This window comes from Struthio camelus, chromosome 12, assembly GCF_040807025.1.
Source record: "Struthio camelus isolate bStrCam1 chromosome 12, bStrCam1.hap1, whole genome shotgun sequence".
Lineage (NCBI taxonomy): Eukaryota > Metazoa > Chordata > Aves > Struthioniformes > Struthionidae > Struthio > Struthio camelus.
Genome location: NC_090953.1, coordinates 7,837,706 through 7,856,211, shown reverse-complemented (window position 1 = coordinate 7,856,211; position 18,506 = coordinate 7,837,706). Strand labels below are relative to the sequence as shown.

At 48.3% G+C, this 18,506-nt stretch overlaps 1 protein-coding gene across 6 annotated transcripts in view; it reads left to right on the top strand.

Annotated features, from left to right (window-relative positions):
* The window catches only part of ST8SIA2 (ST8 alpha-N-acetyl-neuraminide alpha-2,8-sialyltransferase 2), a 72,575-nt gene extending 55,933 nt beyond the window's left edge, over positions 1-16,642 (top strand). For 5 of the 6 annotated variants that reach the window (XM_068958636.1, XM_068958634.1, XM_009681234.2 and 2 more), the window contains 2 exons: positions 2,613-2,906; positions 14,080-16,641. In XM_068958636.1, the coding sequence (XP_068814737.1) occupies positions 2,613-2,906; positions 14,080-14,365 (580 nt within the window). In that variant the 3' untranslated portion in view covers positions 14,366-16,641. Of the gene's footprint in view, positions 1-2,612; positions 2,907-14,079 lie in introns of all 6 variants that reach the window. The other variant, XM_068958633.1, reaches the window with a different exon arrangement.
* The last annotated feature ends 1,864 nt before the right edge of the window (positions 16,643-18,506 follow it).

Genomic DNA, 18,506 nt, shown 5'->3' with positions numbered 1-18,506 from the left:
CTGTGTGACGTGTGAATGAGGATAACATCACCTCTGCCCTCTGGTCAAACCCAGCTCTTCCAGCCTGCCTGGCTATTAGCAGCTCTGTCCAGCCCTTTGGGGATAGTTCCCTTACAGTATGCCTCGTTAAGTAGAACAAAAGAGAGTAGCTTATTGCGATTCTGGCAAAGTTCTGGCTTTCACATGAGGCAGCAAAGTCCCAGGAAAAAAGCTTGACTTGGTGTAATACTGAATGAGAGTGGGCTTTTGAGTGACTTCTCTCTGACCATGTATGCTAGTGCATATGTTAGCATGCACGTGCTCTTTCCAGTGTAGATTATCTGACCCTCCACTTGAAACTGCATCTAACTGAGGAAGGTTTGCTCTGTGCAGCCTTTTCAGCAGGGCTGGTAATGACCAGTGATGTGTTCTGTGTCCCAGGATACATCTTTCCTCTTCAGGTCTGATGTTTATTTTCAGTAATTTTATTCATGGGGCAAAGATTAGAAAGGCTCCAGGGTCCCATGTGTCAGTAGCTGCGTATTCTTTAGACCATTCCTTCAGTTTCTGTAAGTGGGTAAAATAGCAGTAATGTCTGATTATCAAGACATAGTTAGGATGCAGTCCTACTTGTTAAATACTGTAACTTCACTGTAAAACATCACAGGAGAGCATGCAGTGTACAAACATGAACGTACCCTCCAGTTTTCAACACATTGCCAGGGCATCTTTCTGCAGCTCTGTATCAGCTGTTGACAACCTGCCGTTCTCCCAGCTCCAGGTGCACAGCTTAGCCATGGCTTGACATAATTGCTTGCCCCCCAATCAACCAGAGAAAGTGCCTTGCATCCCCCCTCAAGGAGCGGTAGGAAACCATCATATAATTAGGGTAATTTGCTGGCAATTTCTGCCAAAGCCCCCTCAGCCTTTGTCCCTCGCTGGTCCCTGCTGGGCCAACCTGCAGCAGGGACCCCGTGTGGCACAGGAGCTCTTAGCCCAGGAGCAGGCAGAGTGCTCCCGGGGGTGAGCGTGCGTGCCTGCCTGCATATCCACATGCACAGCCTGAGAGGAGGTACCAATTAAAACCACAGAAAGAGATTTTTGAAGGTCACAGTCTCCAAACAGCCCAGCCCTGTGGAGACCACAATCATTGATAGCCCTGGCATCTCCCTCCTGCTGGTATCATTACCGCTGCTGGTGCCACAGGGTCTACCGTTAGCCAAGAGTCACCAGGAGGGGAAAAAGGGACTTAGGATAATATTACCCCAACAGGGCTAAAATTAAGGACTGCAGGAGCTGCACTGTCATTCCTGGACAGAGAGGAGGCAGTACTCACCAGATGTCTATAGTCCTTCCAATTTTAGCAGCTCTCTAAATGCTACAGAGCAGCCATGGACCTGCTGCAGATAGGCAGACGCACTCAACTCGCACCCGGGGCCCTAAACCTGTTGCCAGTCAGATTCCGCTGCGGCAATTGGGAACCTGCTAAAATAAGCAACCGGGTGTTTCACAGCTTCCTGAAGCACCCTCATCTGTCCAGCGGAGGTTTCTGCTAGCCCTCTGCACTGTGTGTGTGTCACCCAGGTCACCCAGGTGAACGTGGTGGGCTCCCGTCTAACCTCACAGTGCCTGACATCCTGCTGCTCTGAGGCATACATAAATATTTACAGTGGCGAGTGGTTTCCTTGAGTGAGAAGAGCCATTTCATTTCAAATCTGCTGTGGCAACAACTATAGGAGGTTTGTTGCAATATGTTATTTTTTAACTATGCACCAGTAGAGATACAGAGCCATATAAGCTCACCCACTACACATCAAAATTACATACTTTATAAGTACTGCCCCAGAGACATACACACACATGCACTGGCATATTGAGGAATGACGAGCTTATATTAAGATGGCTCATTGTTACCAAATCATAGCCCCTCTAATTCGCTGCAAAGACTTCTCTCTCCTCCTGCTTCATGATCACTGCCGCTGTTCTTAGGGCCCTTGTCGAAGAGACCGTACATGAAGCACCTTTTCTGGGATTGCCAGGTAGTGTTTGGGGATATGGAGCAAAGCCTGAGCTCCCTTAATATCTTTGTGGTACATTTGCCCAGGGAGTGATAATCAAAAGGAATTTTTGTGTTGATGGCTCAATGACCGTTGCTAGTAGTTTGATACTTCCATCCCGGTAATTTTATGGACGCTACGGATGTTCGTTGTGGTTCTGATCTGTCCCTGTCCCTATGCAGAGAGCATATGGCCTAAGGGACTGGCCTGCAGCTCTGGGAGTGCTTAATCAAGCACATCAGCCCAGGTCCAAATCCACTCTCTAGCTCAGCCATCCGCACAATCCACATGTGAGCTGTGCTCAGGGTGAGAGACAGTGCGCAGCTAGGTGACGGCTGCCCAGGGAGTAGATGCGCCCAGCCAGGACTGCAGCGAGCCGTGGGGGGAAGAGGAGGAGATCTCTCCCAGACTGTGCCTGGGCTGGGGATGCTCTGCGGCTATGCAGAGGTGTCAGTGTCCAACAAACGGGCACATGCCTTTCACCAGCCCCAGCTTTTGGCGTCAAACACCCCTAATGTTTGTTATTGCCTTCTCTGAAGTCCTTTTTAAAGGGCGATTCTGTGTTTCCCCTTGCAGGTGTAATCTGGCCCCCGTCCAGGAGTACTCACAGGACGTGGGCATGAAGACAGACCTGGTGACTATGAACCCTTCAGTCATCCAGCGGGCCTTCGAGGATCTAGTGAATGAGACCTGGCGGGAGAAGCTGCTGCAGCGCCTCCACAGCCTCAATGGCAGCATCCTCTGGATCCCAGCCTTCATGGCCAAGGGGGGCAAGGAACGAGTGGAGTGGGTGAACGAGCTCATCCTGAAACACCACATCAATGTCAGGACTGCCTACCCCTCGTTGCGCCTGCTGCACGCTGTCCGAGGGTGAGAGCATTTCTGATATGCTCATAGCCAGGATTTCATGAGCTTCTTGAGCAAGAGAGCAAGGGGGTTGTGCTAGAGGCAAATGCCACGAGCTGTTTCTTTCTGCAGCCCGTGAGGAAGGCTCCGTGGGCAAAGGCTGGTCTCCAGATGAGAACTGGACACTACCTTTCTGCAAGCAAGGGCTGCTAGCTGTGCCCTTTGAGCGTGAAGTCTTTTAGCCGTGAAATATAGTGAGCTAGTAAACCTTTCACTAATGTTCCCAGCTCCTAAGTCTGTCAATGCTTTATTGGCTGTAAGGCTGGATTTCAGACCACGACAACTCCCAGACCTACAGTGAAGGCTTTCCTTGGAGGAATCTGTGTGTGCTGGTTAGCTGAGCTGGTGACAAAGTTTGTCACCTTGTGTTTGAGTCGTGCACGTGGGTCTCACACAGCTTCCCACGCCTGCAAGCTCCTTGCTGCCTTGACAGCTCAGCAGTGGCAGAGGAGTGAAGGGTGTTGGCGAGTAGCCTGTATGCTACCGTAATATTAATTACACTGCTAATCTTAAATGAGGGGCCCAGGCAGGGAGGGGACCACAACAGGTGTACTCAGGCACTGGTCCTGCTGATCAGGTAAATAGATTCAGGTGTGGTTAGTGGATTTATTGGGAGGGAAAGGAGGAGTCTTTCTGCTTTCCTGTTGCCATTTCAGGTGTGTGGGAGGCCCATGTGTGGTGGGGCAGAGGGAAAGTTACTAGGGAGATTATAAAAGAATGAGAGCTGTAGGGGTAAGGCTTTGATGTACGTGGATTGGGGGCAAGGTAGTCTCTTGCTTTATTTCTCTGGGGAGCAAGTAATGATTGATTACAGAGTTGGGAAGGTGCTTATTCTGGACACGGCTAAGCAGCAGCCCCTTTGTAGTCATAGTTTTCTTCTCTTGTGTTGGCTAGACCCTGTTGTTGTACCCTCGGATAGGAATTCATTCATGCACGTGGTGCTCCTGCCTCTAAGCCTCGATCTTAATGTTTCTTGATTACTTTGAGGATTGCTTCCCCTGTGTGCCTCCTAGCCTGAGCTTTTCTGACGGGCTGATCTGAGCTGTGTGTTGCTCTGTCCCAGCCCAGGCTACACGTAGGTGCAGGAGATGGGCATGGGACAGGTCCTGGTAATGTGCTTGGGGCTGTTTACAACACAAGTGAGGAGAAGGGGTGGCTCCAGGGGAGCCATGTGAAGTGTGGCTCTGCAGGCAACTGAGGGCTCCAGTGTCGAGGTGAATCACAGGCAGAACAATAATGGGTGACAATAGCTGTGTCTTCCTATTGTGTCTGAGAGTTCCCTGAGCCTGCGAGGCATATCACAGAAAACACTGGCTTTGAGATAAAAGAGAGGGAAGGAACTGATCCCACAACTCATACAAGGGGGGAAAACAAACCCAAATTCTGAGCTATTTCTGGCTGTAATTGACTTACTTTCATTTGTCAAAATAGAATTAAGCTTTTGTAATAAGCCCTTTAAATCAACAGGCTGTTAATCTTGTGCTGGCAACAATTTGGAGTGCCAAAAACTTCCCGTGGAGAGAGTGGCAAGGGCTGGGCACTGTTTTCCTGAGGAAGGAGAGGAGGATGCCTTTAGCGGTTCAGTAGTAGAGCTTAACCTCTTACTTATGGCACCTTCCTGGCCCTCCTGCGTTGCTGGGTGGAGTGTGGGCAATGCCACAGCGTATTTGAGTCTTTGGCTTGAAAGTAAGCCAAACAGTAGCTCACCTGGCCTTGGTGGCTCTCTAACGCTGGTGTTCTGCCTTGTGCAGCTCCTGCAGGGCAGTGCTGATGATGCTGTCTGTCCATGGGGGATGCGGGGCTCCTGGGACTTCAGTGCTGTCTCTCCATGCATGGGGTGAGGCACCACTGTCCCTTGTAGCTCAGAGCAGTGTCTTTCTCTTGTACATGTTAACAACAATGGAGGGTCTAATGGGACAATATGCAAAGAATGAATCTCTTGGGCTTCTGAAAGGCCACTGGGGCCCAAAGGGAAGTGATCGGTTAGGCCAACAAGTGAGTGAAGCTGGCCTGTGTTGATGGGTGTCCAGGATGCAGGTGGTGGTGCACAGTGCGATGCTGGTGCATGGTCGGACGCTGGCTGATGCTAATGGCAGACTCCAAGTACTGGGTCTGCGCCATAGCTGAGGCCTCTGGTCCTGTCCTTTGGGCTAGTCGCCATGCTGTGGGGCCAGCGGAGTGGGGAAGTGAGTCACGGCTACACTGACAGAGCACCGTAAGAGGAGAGAGCAAGTGGCTGGTACTGAGCAGAGCTAATTGAATTATAGGCACCGAAGCCAGCACTAATCTTCATCAGGGGTTGCCCTCTAAGCCAAGTAAGCTACTGCCTGACCTGCCTTCCTGCTCCCTCTCTCATGCTTATCAGCCCAGCAGCAGGAGAACAAGGATGCCTACTGATTAACGATTATTATAATTAAAACTCTGCAGCACCCTCAGATAGCCAGAACTAATAGGAAACACTTCAAAGGCCTGCCCTGGCAGCAGTGGCCTGGCAAAGGAGCTGTACAGGAGGGCCCTGCAGGGCTGGGGAGCAAAGGTCTGTGCTGCGGGAGGAGCCCACATTTAGCATTATCCCCTTCCCTGGTGGGGCTTCCTCAGGCTTGGGCTCTGGGATGGATTTAACAGTGCTTCAGGAAGCATCTAATGAACTGGCCGCAGCCTGAGAGGGGGATGTACTGATGCTCTTTGTGCTGGGTAGGAAATCTGTCAGGTACCTGCGGATTTGTTGACTGTGTGCTCAGGGTAAGTCATGTGATGTAGCTTGGGGCCAGGAAGAAATTTTTTCTCAGGTCCAATTGACAGGAGGAGCTTGCTTGTTTATCCTCTGCAGTACAGCCTAATTCCTAGGACCTTCCAGGTATTTTTGCTTATGAATCCCTTGCTGTTACAAGGGTATAGGCTCTGGTAATTTCCTTCTCTCTCCTGCTGTCTCTATGCAACGCGCCAATTTGCAGCAGATCTGAGACCTGGTGATGGGTCTGAGATTTGTGAAATGAATATGTTTTGTGGCATGGAGCATGTAACGATAAATAATGCAGAAACACTCACAGAATATCCTTCTGTTCTGCAGTGGGCTGCAGTTGCAAAATTGTCTCTTCCAGTCCTCTCAGGTTTATAATCCATCCTAAGTTGATTTGGAAATCACAAAGAAATGGGAGAAGTCTTTCAGCCAACACGCTCTTATGTATTTTAGTTATTTAGGAAGTAGTACTTCCTACAAAGACTAAGGTTATTTTAGCCAACCTCAATTCAGCTACAAAAGCTCTGCCTTTTCACTTCTCCCTTCAGTTCCAGTGAAACACATTCTTGACTCCTTCTTGAACTGCTGTGTTTATTATGCTGCACTGGCAAAGAGCTCTGCTTTCCACCTGGAACAGGCTGCATGTCAGTGGCAATTGAATGTTTCTTCCTGTAATTTGCAGGGCATTTGGGGCACTTGTCGAGTGTGCATTGCTACAATAAGTGAAAAGGGTTTATTTTTGTTGTCCTTCTCAACATCAGTTGAGACATCACCTTCCTAGCTATGAGGGTGCCTTAAATGTTTACTGATAAGCCTTAGCGTTGATGATTCTGGATAATCTGTGGAATAGGACAGATGCTCTTTTTATGCAGTTACACTCACCAGCTCTACTCCCTCCCTGCCAGGAGAGGAGAGGGCTGTAAATGTGTTGATGGAGGAGCTCAGAAGGAAACCGTCAAAGCCATGAAAGGGAATCGCTACTTCAGGCAGAGGGGAAAAGCTTGGCTCGGGTATGGAGCCGGCTTTCAAAGACAACGCTGGTGCCGTGCGTTTCTGGAGTACGTGACTCGCTTCTGAGCGAGTCTATAAAATGTCTCCTGAGCAATTTGTCTGGCAAGTGGAGAGTGGAACTGCATATTTGTCTCCCTGGCTGGAAAGCAAGCAAACCTCTTATAAGTCATCTGTTAGTGCCTCCAAAAAGCCTTGTAATCCCTATTGCCAAGCAGCTTTTGTTAGAGAAATAACATGAAACGTAGGAAGCAGGGGAAAATAATTGTCAGGAGGTTTGGATATCGCTCCTTGCAGAGAATTCATGAATGCATTTTGGTTTCTTGTATAATCTAGTCTAGTGTTTTTCGCTGTGTCCATCACAAGGGTCTCTTGGCAGGAACAAAATCTAATCCCATAAGACTTTATTAAGAGCTTCTTTTTAAAAAAAAAAAAAAAAAAAAAAAACAATAAATCTCACAGCTCCTTGGCTAGGTGTCCTATTAGGTTTAACATCCAAACAGTAGTGACAGTTTGTGTGCACTCTTTGTGACAGCAATCTCCATGCTGAGTTTGTAGCGGGTGTAGCACAATGGGGCCCTGATGACCAACGGCACCACAGGGTGATGGGAGCTATGTGCAGTCTGTGTTTGCTGATGTCCTTAGAAGTGGAGATCAGTGGGGCAAAAAGTGGATTCATCTTTGCTTGCGATGTTTCCCTGGATCCTGCCACCCATATGATGTCTAAGCCTTTGCTGATCCTTTTGACGTAAAGCGGCTCGGATGCTACCTTTCTCATCAGGTGAAAACCCTTCCTCAGTTTCCTCTTTATTGTGTCCTGTTCTTAGCATCCTTTTCGGTGGCCTTGCCAATTGCAATCTTGCCTCATTTATAGCCATACAGAATGAAACGGTGCAGATTATTTTTCTAACCTATTGCTTTGATCACATCATCCTGCTCTTTGCATCACTCCACAGGCTCCCCCTTCTCTAACATAGCAAACCTAAGCTGCTTGTCTTCCCTTTCAAAGCCCTTCGCAGCCTACCATCTCCCAGTGCATCCTTCCTCCCTCAGCACCTAGATACTAGTTCTGCCTTGGATTAGCCGGCATCACCCACATGTGGGGGTTTCTAAACGTATTGTCCCTTACACTCATTGTGGCTCCTCTGAAATATCTGCGGATGGACCTCAGGGGATCCTGTCTTAAAGCCTTTCCCCTCTGATCCTCCTGCAGAAAGTTTAAGGACAGTTGTAATGCTGATGTGCTGAGATAAGGAATGAAGATGACCAAAGCATGTAGGGGGGGAGAAAAGCGGTCATTCAGAGCATGTGAAGGGAGCATACATGGGGAACTACGAACACCTTTAAGCCACATGTGAGTTAGATCAGTGGATATCTCACTGATGAACGTTTTTGAGAGAATTATTCCCATCCCTTCTGCACTTGAGCAAATAAGGCACGTCAGGTCCATCCTGTGGTGTACCTGCACCGAGCCCCAGTGCTTTCCCTCGTGGGTTAGCAGGGGCAGAGCCTGCCCTGTTGCTCCTCCCTGCTTCTGCTCCAGGGCTGGCATGGACAGAGCCAGCTTGGGCAGCTCTCTGAGGCATCTCCTCCAGCCTTTGGGGCGTTGCTTGTGATGGAAGATTATTGTGCATGGTGCTGCAGAAGTGGTATGTGCAACCGTGGCATTTGCACACTGAAGATACTTAATTACCAATCTAGACAGTTTGTTGTCTAGACAGTTAATCAGAGAGAAGGTTTAGGCCCTTTTGTAAAAGAAGGGGAGAGGGATTGCAAGAAGTGGAGAAAGAAATAGAATAAGCCTCTTCCCAGTTACTTTCCCTTTCTTTCTGTTTGGAAAATATTTGCTTTGTGTTTACTAAATGCCATGTGTATTTCAAAGGATAGTGCAGAACTCAAGGTCTGGATAAGGACAGAATTACTCATCTATGACAGGTCTTTAGCCCCTCAACATCAATTCGTTTGTGTTGGGTTATTTAAACCATATTCAAGCCAGGCATTACAGATCCTGCTCTCCACACTTGGGTCATGTCTGGATATAGATCTGGAGTTTGGGCTTTGTTCTGCCTGGAGATAAGGGCCAACTCTGAAATCCAGGTGCAGCTTTTGGAGTCTGAGTGAACAGGGATCTGAATGAGGACTTGCGTAGTTCAGTCCTGTGTCTACACACGTCCAATGGAGATCTGATACGTGGCACTCTTATTTTTGTCGAGGTAATAGAGGAAACTAGATACATGGAGTAGGATCTGCAGAAGCCAGACAGGTGGATAGCAGGTTGCTCCCTACATGCCGGTGTTTTGTCTCTATTCATACAGCAGCCGGTGTGTGCAGTGCACTGTGCAGGTGACAGGGCAGGGTGTCCCCATGTGCCAGTGTGCCTTCAGAAGACTTGTACCTGATTACTTGCAGCTGTATTTTCCAGGAGTATTAATGGGAGCAGGATATGTGTGGCAGACTGATAACATCCTTCTGCCAGTCAAGGACTAGCACCTCCAGAACAGCTTGTGTTTGTATCACAGTTTTATGAATAAGCTGCTTTAAAAGGACCTGAAGTTGCATTATTTCAGGTATTCTAATTTTTATCACTAAACGTAGCTGATACTGCTGAATCTTAATTTCTTCATTAACCTGGGTTTCTTTTACTCTTTTCATCAGTGTGATGGATTTTCTGTTCACTTTTCCTGAAATTTAACCCTGAGCAGGAGATCACCTTAAGATTTTCTTGGGCACATCAGGAGGTGATGTGCAGCAGCAAAGCAGGCTGCTGCCCTCTCTGCTGCAGAAGCTGGTGGTCCTGGAGCCCTGTCTACCTGCAGAGAGGACTTTTGCACAGAACTTTTCAGTGCAAAACTAAGGCCAGGCTCTGCTTGCCAAACTCGATGTGCAGGGTGATGCTGGGTAAAGCTGAGCACTGTAAGTGCAATGGGTTGACTCCAGATGTGCAGGATGTGGAAGCTGCCACCTTCCTTGGCTAGGATGGGAGCTGTGACTTTCTAAAAGTGGCAATAGAGCATTTTGTCTCCTGAAGGATTCCCACTGGGCTTTAAGGTCCAGATACAGCAGTTGCTTCGGCTGCGGCTGGAATGCAGCCCCCCCCCCCCGCCCTTCACGGGAGGCACACACCAACTATCAAGCAGCCAGCAGCAGTGCTGCGCAGGGCTGCTCAGGAGACCTCTTCTAATTCTTGGAAACCTTTTGGAAAATTGTTGTAATTGTTACAGTGTCCTGGAACAGTTACATTTTTCTCCACTTTGGGAGAGGACTGGGGGAAATATCAATGTGAAACCTTCTCACACTGGCCTGGGTTCACAGTTGAAATATCTCTTGCAAGATGCTTGCTCTGTAGGTGTCAGACAGCTACCCTGTAAGGAGAAACCAGACCACTTAGCCAGTAGCATAAGACTCTTCAAACTGCTCTCCTTGAAGCCATTGTCCGTGGCTACTATCAAGTATTAGTTCAAGCAGCTGCTGGGTCCTTCGTCTAGGCTGCTTCCTTACAAATGATGGCCTTGATCTGATGACGTTTTCCGTCTATACCTATCACGATCCTAAACAAGAACTGCCTCAGACAATTTTTGCCTGATAACATTACGGTTGCTGTTCATTGCTGCATCCCACTTAGGCATCAGGCCATCTCTATAGGCTGTTTACACCCCCGAGGGTTTAATACAGAAGTGATACAGCGCTGACTTGGGAAGGAGATCCACCCTTTGAGAGTGGCTCTGAGAAGGGAGGTATCAAGTTTCAGGGCTGCTCTTTGCTCCTCTCTTTTAATTGCTATCTCTCCATACAATGTTGCAGTTAATAGTCACGGTGATGGGCATAGCCAATTTGAAAAATAATTACTGCCTACTTCAAGATTATATTTCCTCCTAATTAAAACCCTGGACCTCACATATTAAAAGTGTGCTGTTGACACAGCATCCCATGTGCACCCAGACAACCTCATTTGGATTTACGGAATTAATTAGGTTGTATTTCCATCCCCAACTGTTCTCTCCTGAATTGGGAACAGCACCTGCACCAGGTATGTGGCCGCTGTCTAAGTTGGCCGGTGGTAGGAGAAATAAGAGGGAGTTGCTCCTGCGTAACTCCAGCGCTCCTGTGACAAGCTAGTCAGTAAAAAGCGTTTCCCAGACCTCACTTTGGGATTTACAACCTTCACCTTGCAGGAAACAAATTGCGAGCGCTGTCGCGTGGCTTAAGTTATGGTATGGGCATCGTATGGTATTGTCATCTGTGCTGATGCACCTGGAAGAAGCTGGAGTCAGCCATTGCCTCTCAAAGCTTCAGCTGGAAGCAGGCACATCTCCTGCCTGGACCAAGTAGCTTGAGGCTCCAAGAGCTCAGACCACTTCCCCCCTCACATCCACTGATGTAGCTAAAAGCTGCTTCCAGTCTGTGAACTGACAAAAGGCTCAAACCTTCCAAAATATGGATGATGGTGTGCTGGGTAATTTATGATGCTATGGGAGTGACCATTAGCATTTTAAGTGTCTTAATTCTATGTCTGCAATAGAAGTGAATGGAGGTAAAAGAGGCAAGATTTTTAATTTTTATTGTAAGGCTCTGAGTTGTTGTAGGCTACTCCAATATTGTTGGAGGGTTATGAGTGCTCGGTAGCTGCATGTGCCGAGGTATACATGCTGGGCTTGTTTTGGTAGGGTTGCTTTCAGGAACTGGTTGGACATGCTTGTTTGTCTTGGTAGGGTCGTTCGTGCATGCTGGCTTGCAGAGGGACAGGGTGCCTCTGCACAGGGTACTTCTGAGTTTGACCCAGACCGTTTTTGTCATCGTTAATACTCTTAAAACTTTGGTATTCACATGAATGTCAGGCATAGGTATAAGGATGGTCTGTGAGAAGGTGATTGAGTCTCTGGCAGACAGATGTGGTGCTGCTACTTCCCTGTGCTCCTGGGTAAAGAAAAGGGAAATCGGAGTCAAGCTGGGACAAGCCTTCCTTCCCTACTCTGAATTCTAGGTATCTACAAGTAGCTCTCCCCCACCACTTTGTTCTGGGGCGGGGGGATGAGCGTGGTGGGAATTCCTATCCTTTAGCTACTCTTTCCAGTCAGTTCCTGAGTGCTGGGGCTGTAAAAGCAGACCTGTGACCGCAATATATAGCGAGGCTTTTGTCCTTTCGCCTCCCTCCCTTGCACAAGTTTCACTTCATAATGCTGTCAAGGCTGTAGTGCACGACTAGAGTTTCTACAGTCTCTGAACAAAACCTGGAAGTTAATACTTGTGGCAGGCTAGGAGGTCACCAGTAGCTTTGTGTGCTTCACGCTGCCGATCTGATACTGTCAGGTCTTCTCAAGGCAGGCTAACACTAAGCTGGAAAATTGATCTTAAAAAAAGGAATGTAAAGCCTAAAGCAAAAGTGGGACACACGCAGACATTTGTATCTTCCCCCAAAGTCAGCAGATTGATGTGGCTTGGCAGTTCTTCCACAGTAATTTCCCTGCTGCGTAAGGATTCCCTAATTCACAGTGTTAAATGGTTGCAATAATCTCTTATTTCTCCCCTCATGGTAGGGGTCTAACGCACTTGCACATAAAGTAAAAGGAGGAGTCTGTTTTATGGCCACCTGTAGGATAATGCTGCCTTTCACACAGCAGCAAGCTTTACTGTCTTGATAGCGCAAACCATAGGGCCAGGCGAGCCCAGGAAATGCCAGTGTAGTGCCTCTGAGGAAACTACTCCTCACTCTATTTTCCTCAGTTTTTTCCTCCTTTTTTAATGCTGAATGTCGAGGAGACGAGTCAAGCAAGGAGGCCCTCCTCCCCAAAATGTCGTAGTTGGGCTTCACCAAAGCTGCAGGCGCTTAGATACTGCTGTGGTATTGGACCCCGGTAAACCCTGCTGTCCCCTACCAGGGAGCAGAAGCCCCTTCCTACACATGCTCAGACAACAGCTCTGCTTCCAGAATTTGATTCACCAGAAAAGTCAATTTTTCCCTTATCTAACTGAGAGCCAGCAAGTACATTTTGTGCTTTGATTGCTAAATTGTAATGGCTTTCATGAAAAGCTAATTTGCAGGATTAAGGTTCTGATCTCCCAAGGGTTCCTGCTGTCTGAATCGCACACCTCTCTGGAGCCCAGCTGAAAGCACTGAAAGGATAAATGAGCAGGACTGTCCTGTGGATCTGTATGAGGAGCTGGGACCTGAGTCAGGATCCCAAACCTCTGGTTGATTTCACAGCAGTACTACTCAGTCTGCTCCACTTCTTCATGCCTTTTCTCCAAAGCTGTGCCAGTGAGTCACCCCAGCCCAAGCTCTTTGAAATACTTCTTACACATGATCCATGGGCACCTACAGCGAGTAGGCCCCTTAGCAAGTGTTTTAACAGGCTCCCCATAGGGGCCAGGAAGCGGGAGCCAGGCGTGCTACTGCTGTGGGCACAGCGGGCAGCACGGTGTGTGGCCAGCGCTGCCTGCTGTAGGACATCAAACGTTTGCAGGAAGGAGACGCTGCACCCAGGGGACATCTTCCACTTCCCCCAGCCCTATTCCTTTCTGATCTCACTCCTCCAACAGTGTTTTCTGCTGAGCAAACTGGATAAATTATCCCTACAATAAAACACCAGGCACTGGAAACTTCTCGTTACAAGATGTTGGTACTACAGTAGCTCTTCCTGGCTGCTTAAAATATACCTGCTGGTACAGGTTCTGCCTGTGCATTACTACAGGATGCCACCTTTCTCCCTTCTTTTTGCTGTCCCTCATGAAAACTAGCACACTTTTCAACAGTGAAGGCACCTGGCCTCCATATTGCATATTATATATTGCATGGTAAAATATTTTGATAGCGGATCACAGTGGCAGTTGCTGGGTGTAGTGGGAACAGAGCAGTGTTTATTAGCTCTTTTAGCCTGACGACCCTTTATTCAAAGGCAAACATTTTTACAGTTCTGTTATATTTGCTGTCAGAGTAAAATCTTCATGCATCAGTGATAATAGTTAGCTCTGTGTATGCGAGCATGTGTGCTTCAAGGGCTTGCTAGAGTCTACTTGACACGTGTATGGTTTGGTCTATAATATTGATCTCTTAGGTTGATTGGAAGATAATTGTAGGCTGAAGTATTGAAGGCCACTGTTGCAAGCAATTTGTTTTTCATAAAGGATTGCAAAGCCATGAGATGCTTCAATACCATAGCAACAAGTGTGATGTAACTGCTAGACAGAGAACAGGAGATGCTTATTCATGAAGCAATCCCAGGAGAGGCTTTCTTGGCATGGAGAACTCTTCTGTTAGTCAGAAACCTCTCACTTTGAATCACCGATATATCTCAGTCAGGGGATGGAGAAAAGAAAGTGTAAGACACGAGCTCCACGTGCGAGCCTGGCTGCCGAGGGAATAACACAATTTTCTTTACGCTCCCTTTTCAGGTACTGGCTCACGAACAAAGTGCATATAAAGCGACCGACCACTGGCCTCCTCATGTATACCTTAGCCACTCGCTTCTGCAACAGGATCTATCTCTATGGCTTCTGGCCGTTCCCCCTGGATCAGAACCAGAACCCGGTCAAGTACCACTACTATGACAGCCTGAAGTATGGCTACACTTCACAGGCCAGCCCGCACACCATGCCCTTGGAGTTCAAAGCCTTAAAGACTCTGCACCAGCAGGGAGCCTTGAAGCTGACTGTGGGGGAGTGTGACGGGGCCACGTAAGGTGGCCTCCACATGGCCTCCGTGGCTCATGTTCCTGCAGGCTACACAACCATGGGAGGAAGGGGAGGGGGAGGAAAGGATGAGTGGTGCTTAGTGGGGTTGGTTTTCTTTGTTCATGCGCAGAACAGTGACAAAAATATATATACGTGGTACCTATATATATTGACCTGAGTATTATAACTGTTTGGTGTTCACCAAGGAAGAGACAGGAAAGATGCGGGAGCATCTGAAGTGACTGGCCTGGGCAAGACACCTTGCCTTGGGCTTGCTAGGCTTGGAAGGATGTTAGATCCACATCCAAAATGTGTGAAGGTGACCTTGGTTTTTGAGGGTATGTTAGGTGATGGGTAAACGTTAAGCCTTTTTTCGTGACTGGTCCAAGGTTGGTAGTTAGTTTATCTGGCCAAGAACGCCGGTGCTGGCGCTCCAGTAGGTCATGTTCTTGGCTCCATGCCAATGGTGGGGACGGGGAAGGGGGCCGGGGAGTAGGGTGGGCAGGGAAGGTTTGTTGTGGGCTCTCGTGGCCGAGGGGTTGCCTGTGTGTATGGATGGGACCGGAGCAGGACCCATCTCCTGCCTGGGAGGGACTATCTCCTAGTGACTGGTGCCCAGCACCCGTCAGAGTCACACAGATCCCTCCATCCAAAATGGCTTGGGTGCATGCGCGTGCTGGACAGGACATGGGCAGAACAGCCTGTTGGCTGCTGGACTGTGAACACCATCTTTGGAGGAGCGGAGGAGAAGAATCTGTTTTGGCTGCAGGAGGTGGCGGGGAGGTGAACCGATTCCAGTGATACTGCTCTGAAAAAGGAGATGGGAGGGTCTTCTGGTATGGTTGACTCAAGGCTGGGCGGATGGTGAGGAAGATGCTGAGCTTGGGTTTGCTCTTCCTCTCCCAAGGAACAGTTCAGAAAGGAGCAAAGGTGCTGGAATGTAGCAGGAAGGAGGTTTGCTGCTGCAAACTGGTGCCATTAATATTAAGTGTCTTACTATGCCAGAGCCTGAGACACTCAGCATCTGTCAGGGCTCATGAAAACCATAAGTACGTTTAGCTCTTAAATCCCAAATGCTACCTGCTAAGCAGCCTGCCTTCTCTCCCCCCCCCCCCCCAAAAAAAATAACTGCTGAAATGTTGGTGATAGGCCTGAGACCCAGCCAAGCAGAAAGACCGTAGGACTTAAAGGGACTTTGTCAAGTCTAAATAATTTATTTTCACTTCTCCCCAAAGGGCTAGCATACGGCGTTGTGCTCCTTAAGTCCTGTTCTGTCCTTTTTTCAAGCTCCGATTGGTTCTTATTCTGAGGACTTGAACAGGCTGTCAGACCTATCTAATAGGATGCTTGCGTAGTGATGAATGTCACAGAAATAATTAATCTTTTCCCTATTTTTTTTTAAGAGTACCCAAAATATGAAAAGGTTCTTATAACCAAATTTGCTTTTCTCTAGATTTTTGATTTTATTTTGAGGGGAGAAGCTGTATTGGTCTCATTTCACTTTCTGCTTCTGTAGCCTGTTCTACTTCCTCATTGGCACTTAGTGCCAGCATGCAGGTGAGTCTGGGGTTCGGTGAGCGCAGTTTGGGTTTAATTTCTCTGAGAGGAAATAACGTGCCACAGCTGAGCCTCAGACCTGCATTGTAACGCTTTTGTAGCTAAGCTTCGGGATCTCGGTGCCTCCTCCTGTTGCTGTGTAAAGTGAAAAAAGTGTACTTTTTGGGGTTGAAATACTCGACATTGTCTCTTTAAAAATTAAGTGTTTGAAGTGCTAAAAGGAAGAAAACTCATGTTTTGGGATCTAGAAACTACTGTACCCACAGGAATCTCTAGCTTGCTAATTAGTATCAAACTAAGATGCCTGAGATTAAGGTGCAAGAAACATTATAGTGGATAAATGTGGGCTAATCTGCCACAGGGGGAAGTTTCCTTCCAACTCCAGGAAATGATTTCTTTTTTGCATTTTTTAAAACTCTTTTTTTAACGTATGCTTAGTCACACGATAAAGCTAAATCTGGCTGTGAATATCAGCCTAACTTGTTGGTGTTTTCTGAGACAGAGCTGCAAAATGAAATTAGTTCTGCAGTCATGGGGAGCTTCACCCGATTCAGGAGCGTTAAGCCAGATGATTCCCTGGTTTGTCCCCTGCGGGGAGGAGGGAGAGGCTAGGGATGAAGCCACAGGACTGTTCAAGTCAACTGTTGTATCGAGGGGCCTGGGCCAAGGTACTGATTACTGTTAGCAAACCTTCTTTTTAAATAAAAATACAAGAAATGAAATAAATGTGCATTTTTAAATTTATTTATTTTCTAATTGATGAGGGAGGTGGGAAGTAGGGCACAACTAAAATGCCACGGCAGCTAAATGCACATGGGGGGATCATGTAACCTGCTTTCCTTGCGAAGGAGGGAGGAGGGCTTGGAGGGGACCAGCTCGTTCGCCCACCTGGCAGCACGGGGTGGTGTCCATGTTCTGCCAGAAGGACATCCTGAATCACCGAGATAGTTCTCATTCCGGTTCCAAAGAGTACCGAGCAGTACCTAACAGCAGCATGCTCGGTGTGTGATGGTGCTTCTAAAAGGGGAAGGGAGAAGGGACTCCTGGCTCCCTTGAAGCGGCCTCTGGGTCAAAGCACAGGCAAGTTAAGTGCAAATTCTTCAGCAGAATGAAATTGCTCATGATGTTTCTGTTCCCAGGATGGATCCTATGCACCCCTGTATTAAAGATACATTAAACCGGGAGGGAGACCCTGCAGCAACTGAAATCAGTGGCTAAGTTCCCATTTCACCTTGCTGCCATCTAGAAGCCTCTGCTTGCTTTAACGGGCTCTGTGCAATGTCCTGCAGCCTGGTTGTCTGCGCAGCTCCTCAGTGCGGTGCCGCTTCGAGGCAGTTCCTGCGGCGGATTCAAGGCCACCTTTGTGTGTTGCGCTTGTCAGCAAGCCGAAGACCCCATTGGAAATGCACTTTATTGCCTCTGTTTTAAGCAAATAGCTGAGTCCTGGTCCCACCTCGCCCCAGCCTCTGCAGCCAGGCAAGTTTTGCGTTTGCCTCCCGTGCTGCACGAGGTGCAGCGGCTCCGCGGTAGCCAGGTGCTGTTTGGGTTTCTCGGCCGACGGTGATGGGAGGCTGCTGATCCCGGTGCTGTCACGTGGGTCAGAGCAGCGAGTCAGCATGCCAGATGTCACCAGCACCTGCCTGCTCTGCAAGGCTGCTGCTTGATAAATGTCTTCATGCCTAATTAAGGCTCTTTTACCATCACGAACAAAGTGAAAAAGTGTATTGATGCCATTCAGATGGCAATGCAGATGCCTGGGTTGCACTGTGAATGTACTTATTTAACAGCTCAAGTGACAGCAGCCGCTTCCCTCGCAGCCTGGTGTACTCATCAGCTCTGCTCCTGGCCTCCTTTTCCCTTTCTATTTGCTTTTGTGCACCCTTCCTTCTTCCCACAGTTTCTGTCCTTTGGTCTGTCCCTTCTTGCTGTCTTTTCCTCTGAAAACCGGTTGTCTGATGGCAGGCCACGTTGTTCATCCAACCCTGCTGGCAGGGAGGCCTGCCCAAAGCAGCGGTGCTGGTGGCTTTGGGATGCAGGAGCTCACTCCCAGAGTTCGCTCCTATGGGTTAGGTGCACTTTGGTGCCAAGAGGCCTTCAGATGGTAACAACGGAGAAGTGACCGAGGATAGATCTGAACTTGTAAAATAGAGGTTAAGGCCGCATATGATTAAGTTAATCAGTAATTTGGCTGGTTGCTTCTAAAGGAGACCCTTCCAAAACCTGGCATTCTGGTTTTGGAAGCGACATGGAGAGGACAAGGATTAGCTGCTGGCAGATGTAGTGTAATGTGAAATATGTACTCAGCCCATTTTCAGCATCTCAGGCTGTGGTTCCTTTCCCGAACTGGAAAAGCATATGTGGATGCGTGCATTGCATTATACACCTAGTCTGGGTTGTGTATTATTTGTACCTATCATTTGTCATCTAGATCCGTTGTTTCCTGATTGCCCTGCAAAAGCATCCCGGCAGCAGCAGGGCAGCCTCCAAGTCTGGTCTCTACCTGGCTGAGCCCAGAGTTCAGGGCTGCATTTGTCAGCTTGTCTGTTTGGGGCAATAGTTCAGGTCAGGTGCTTCTATCCAAACCCAGTGCC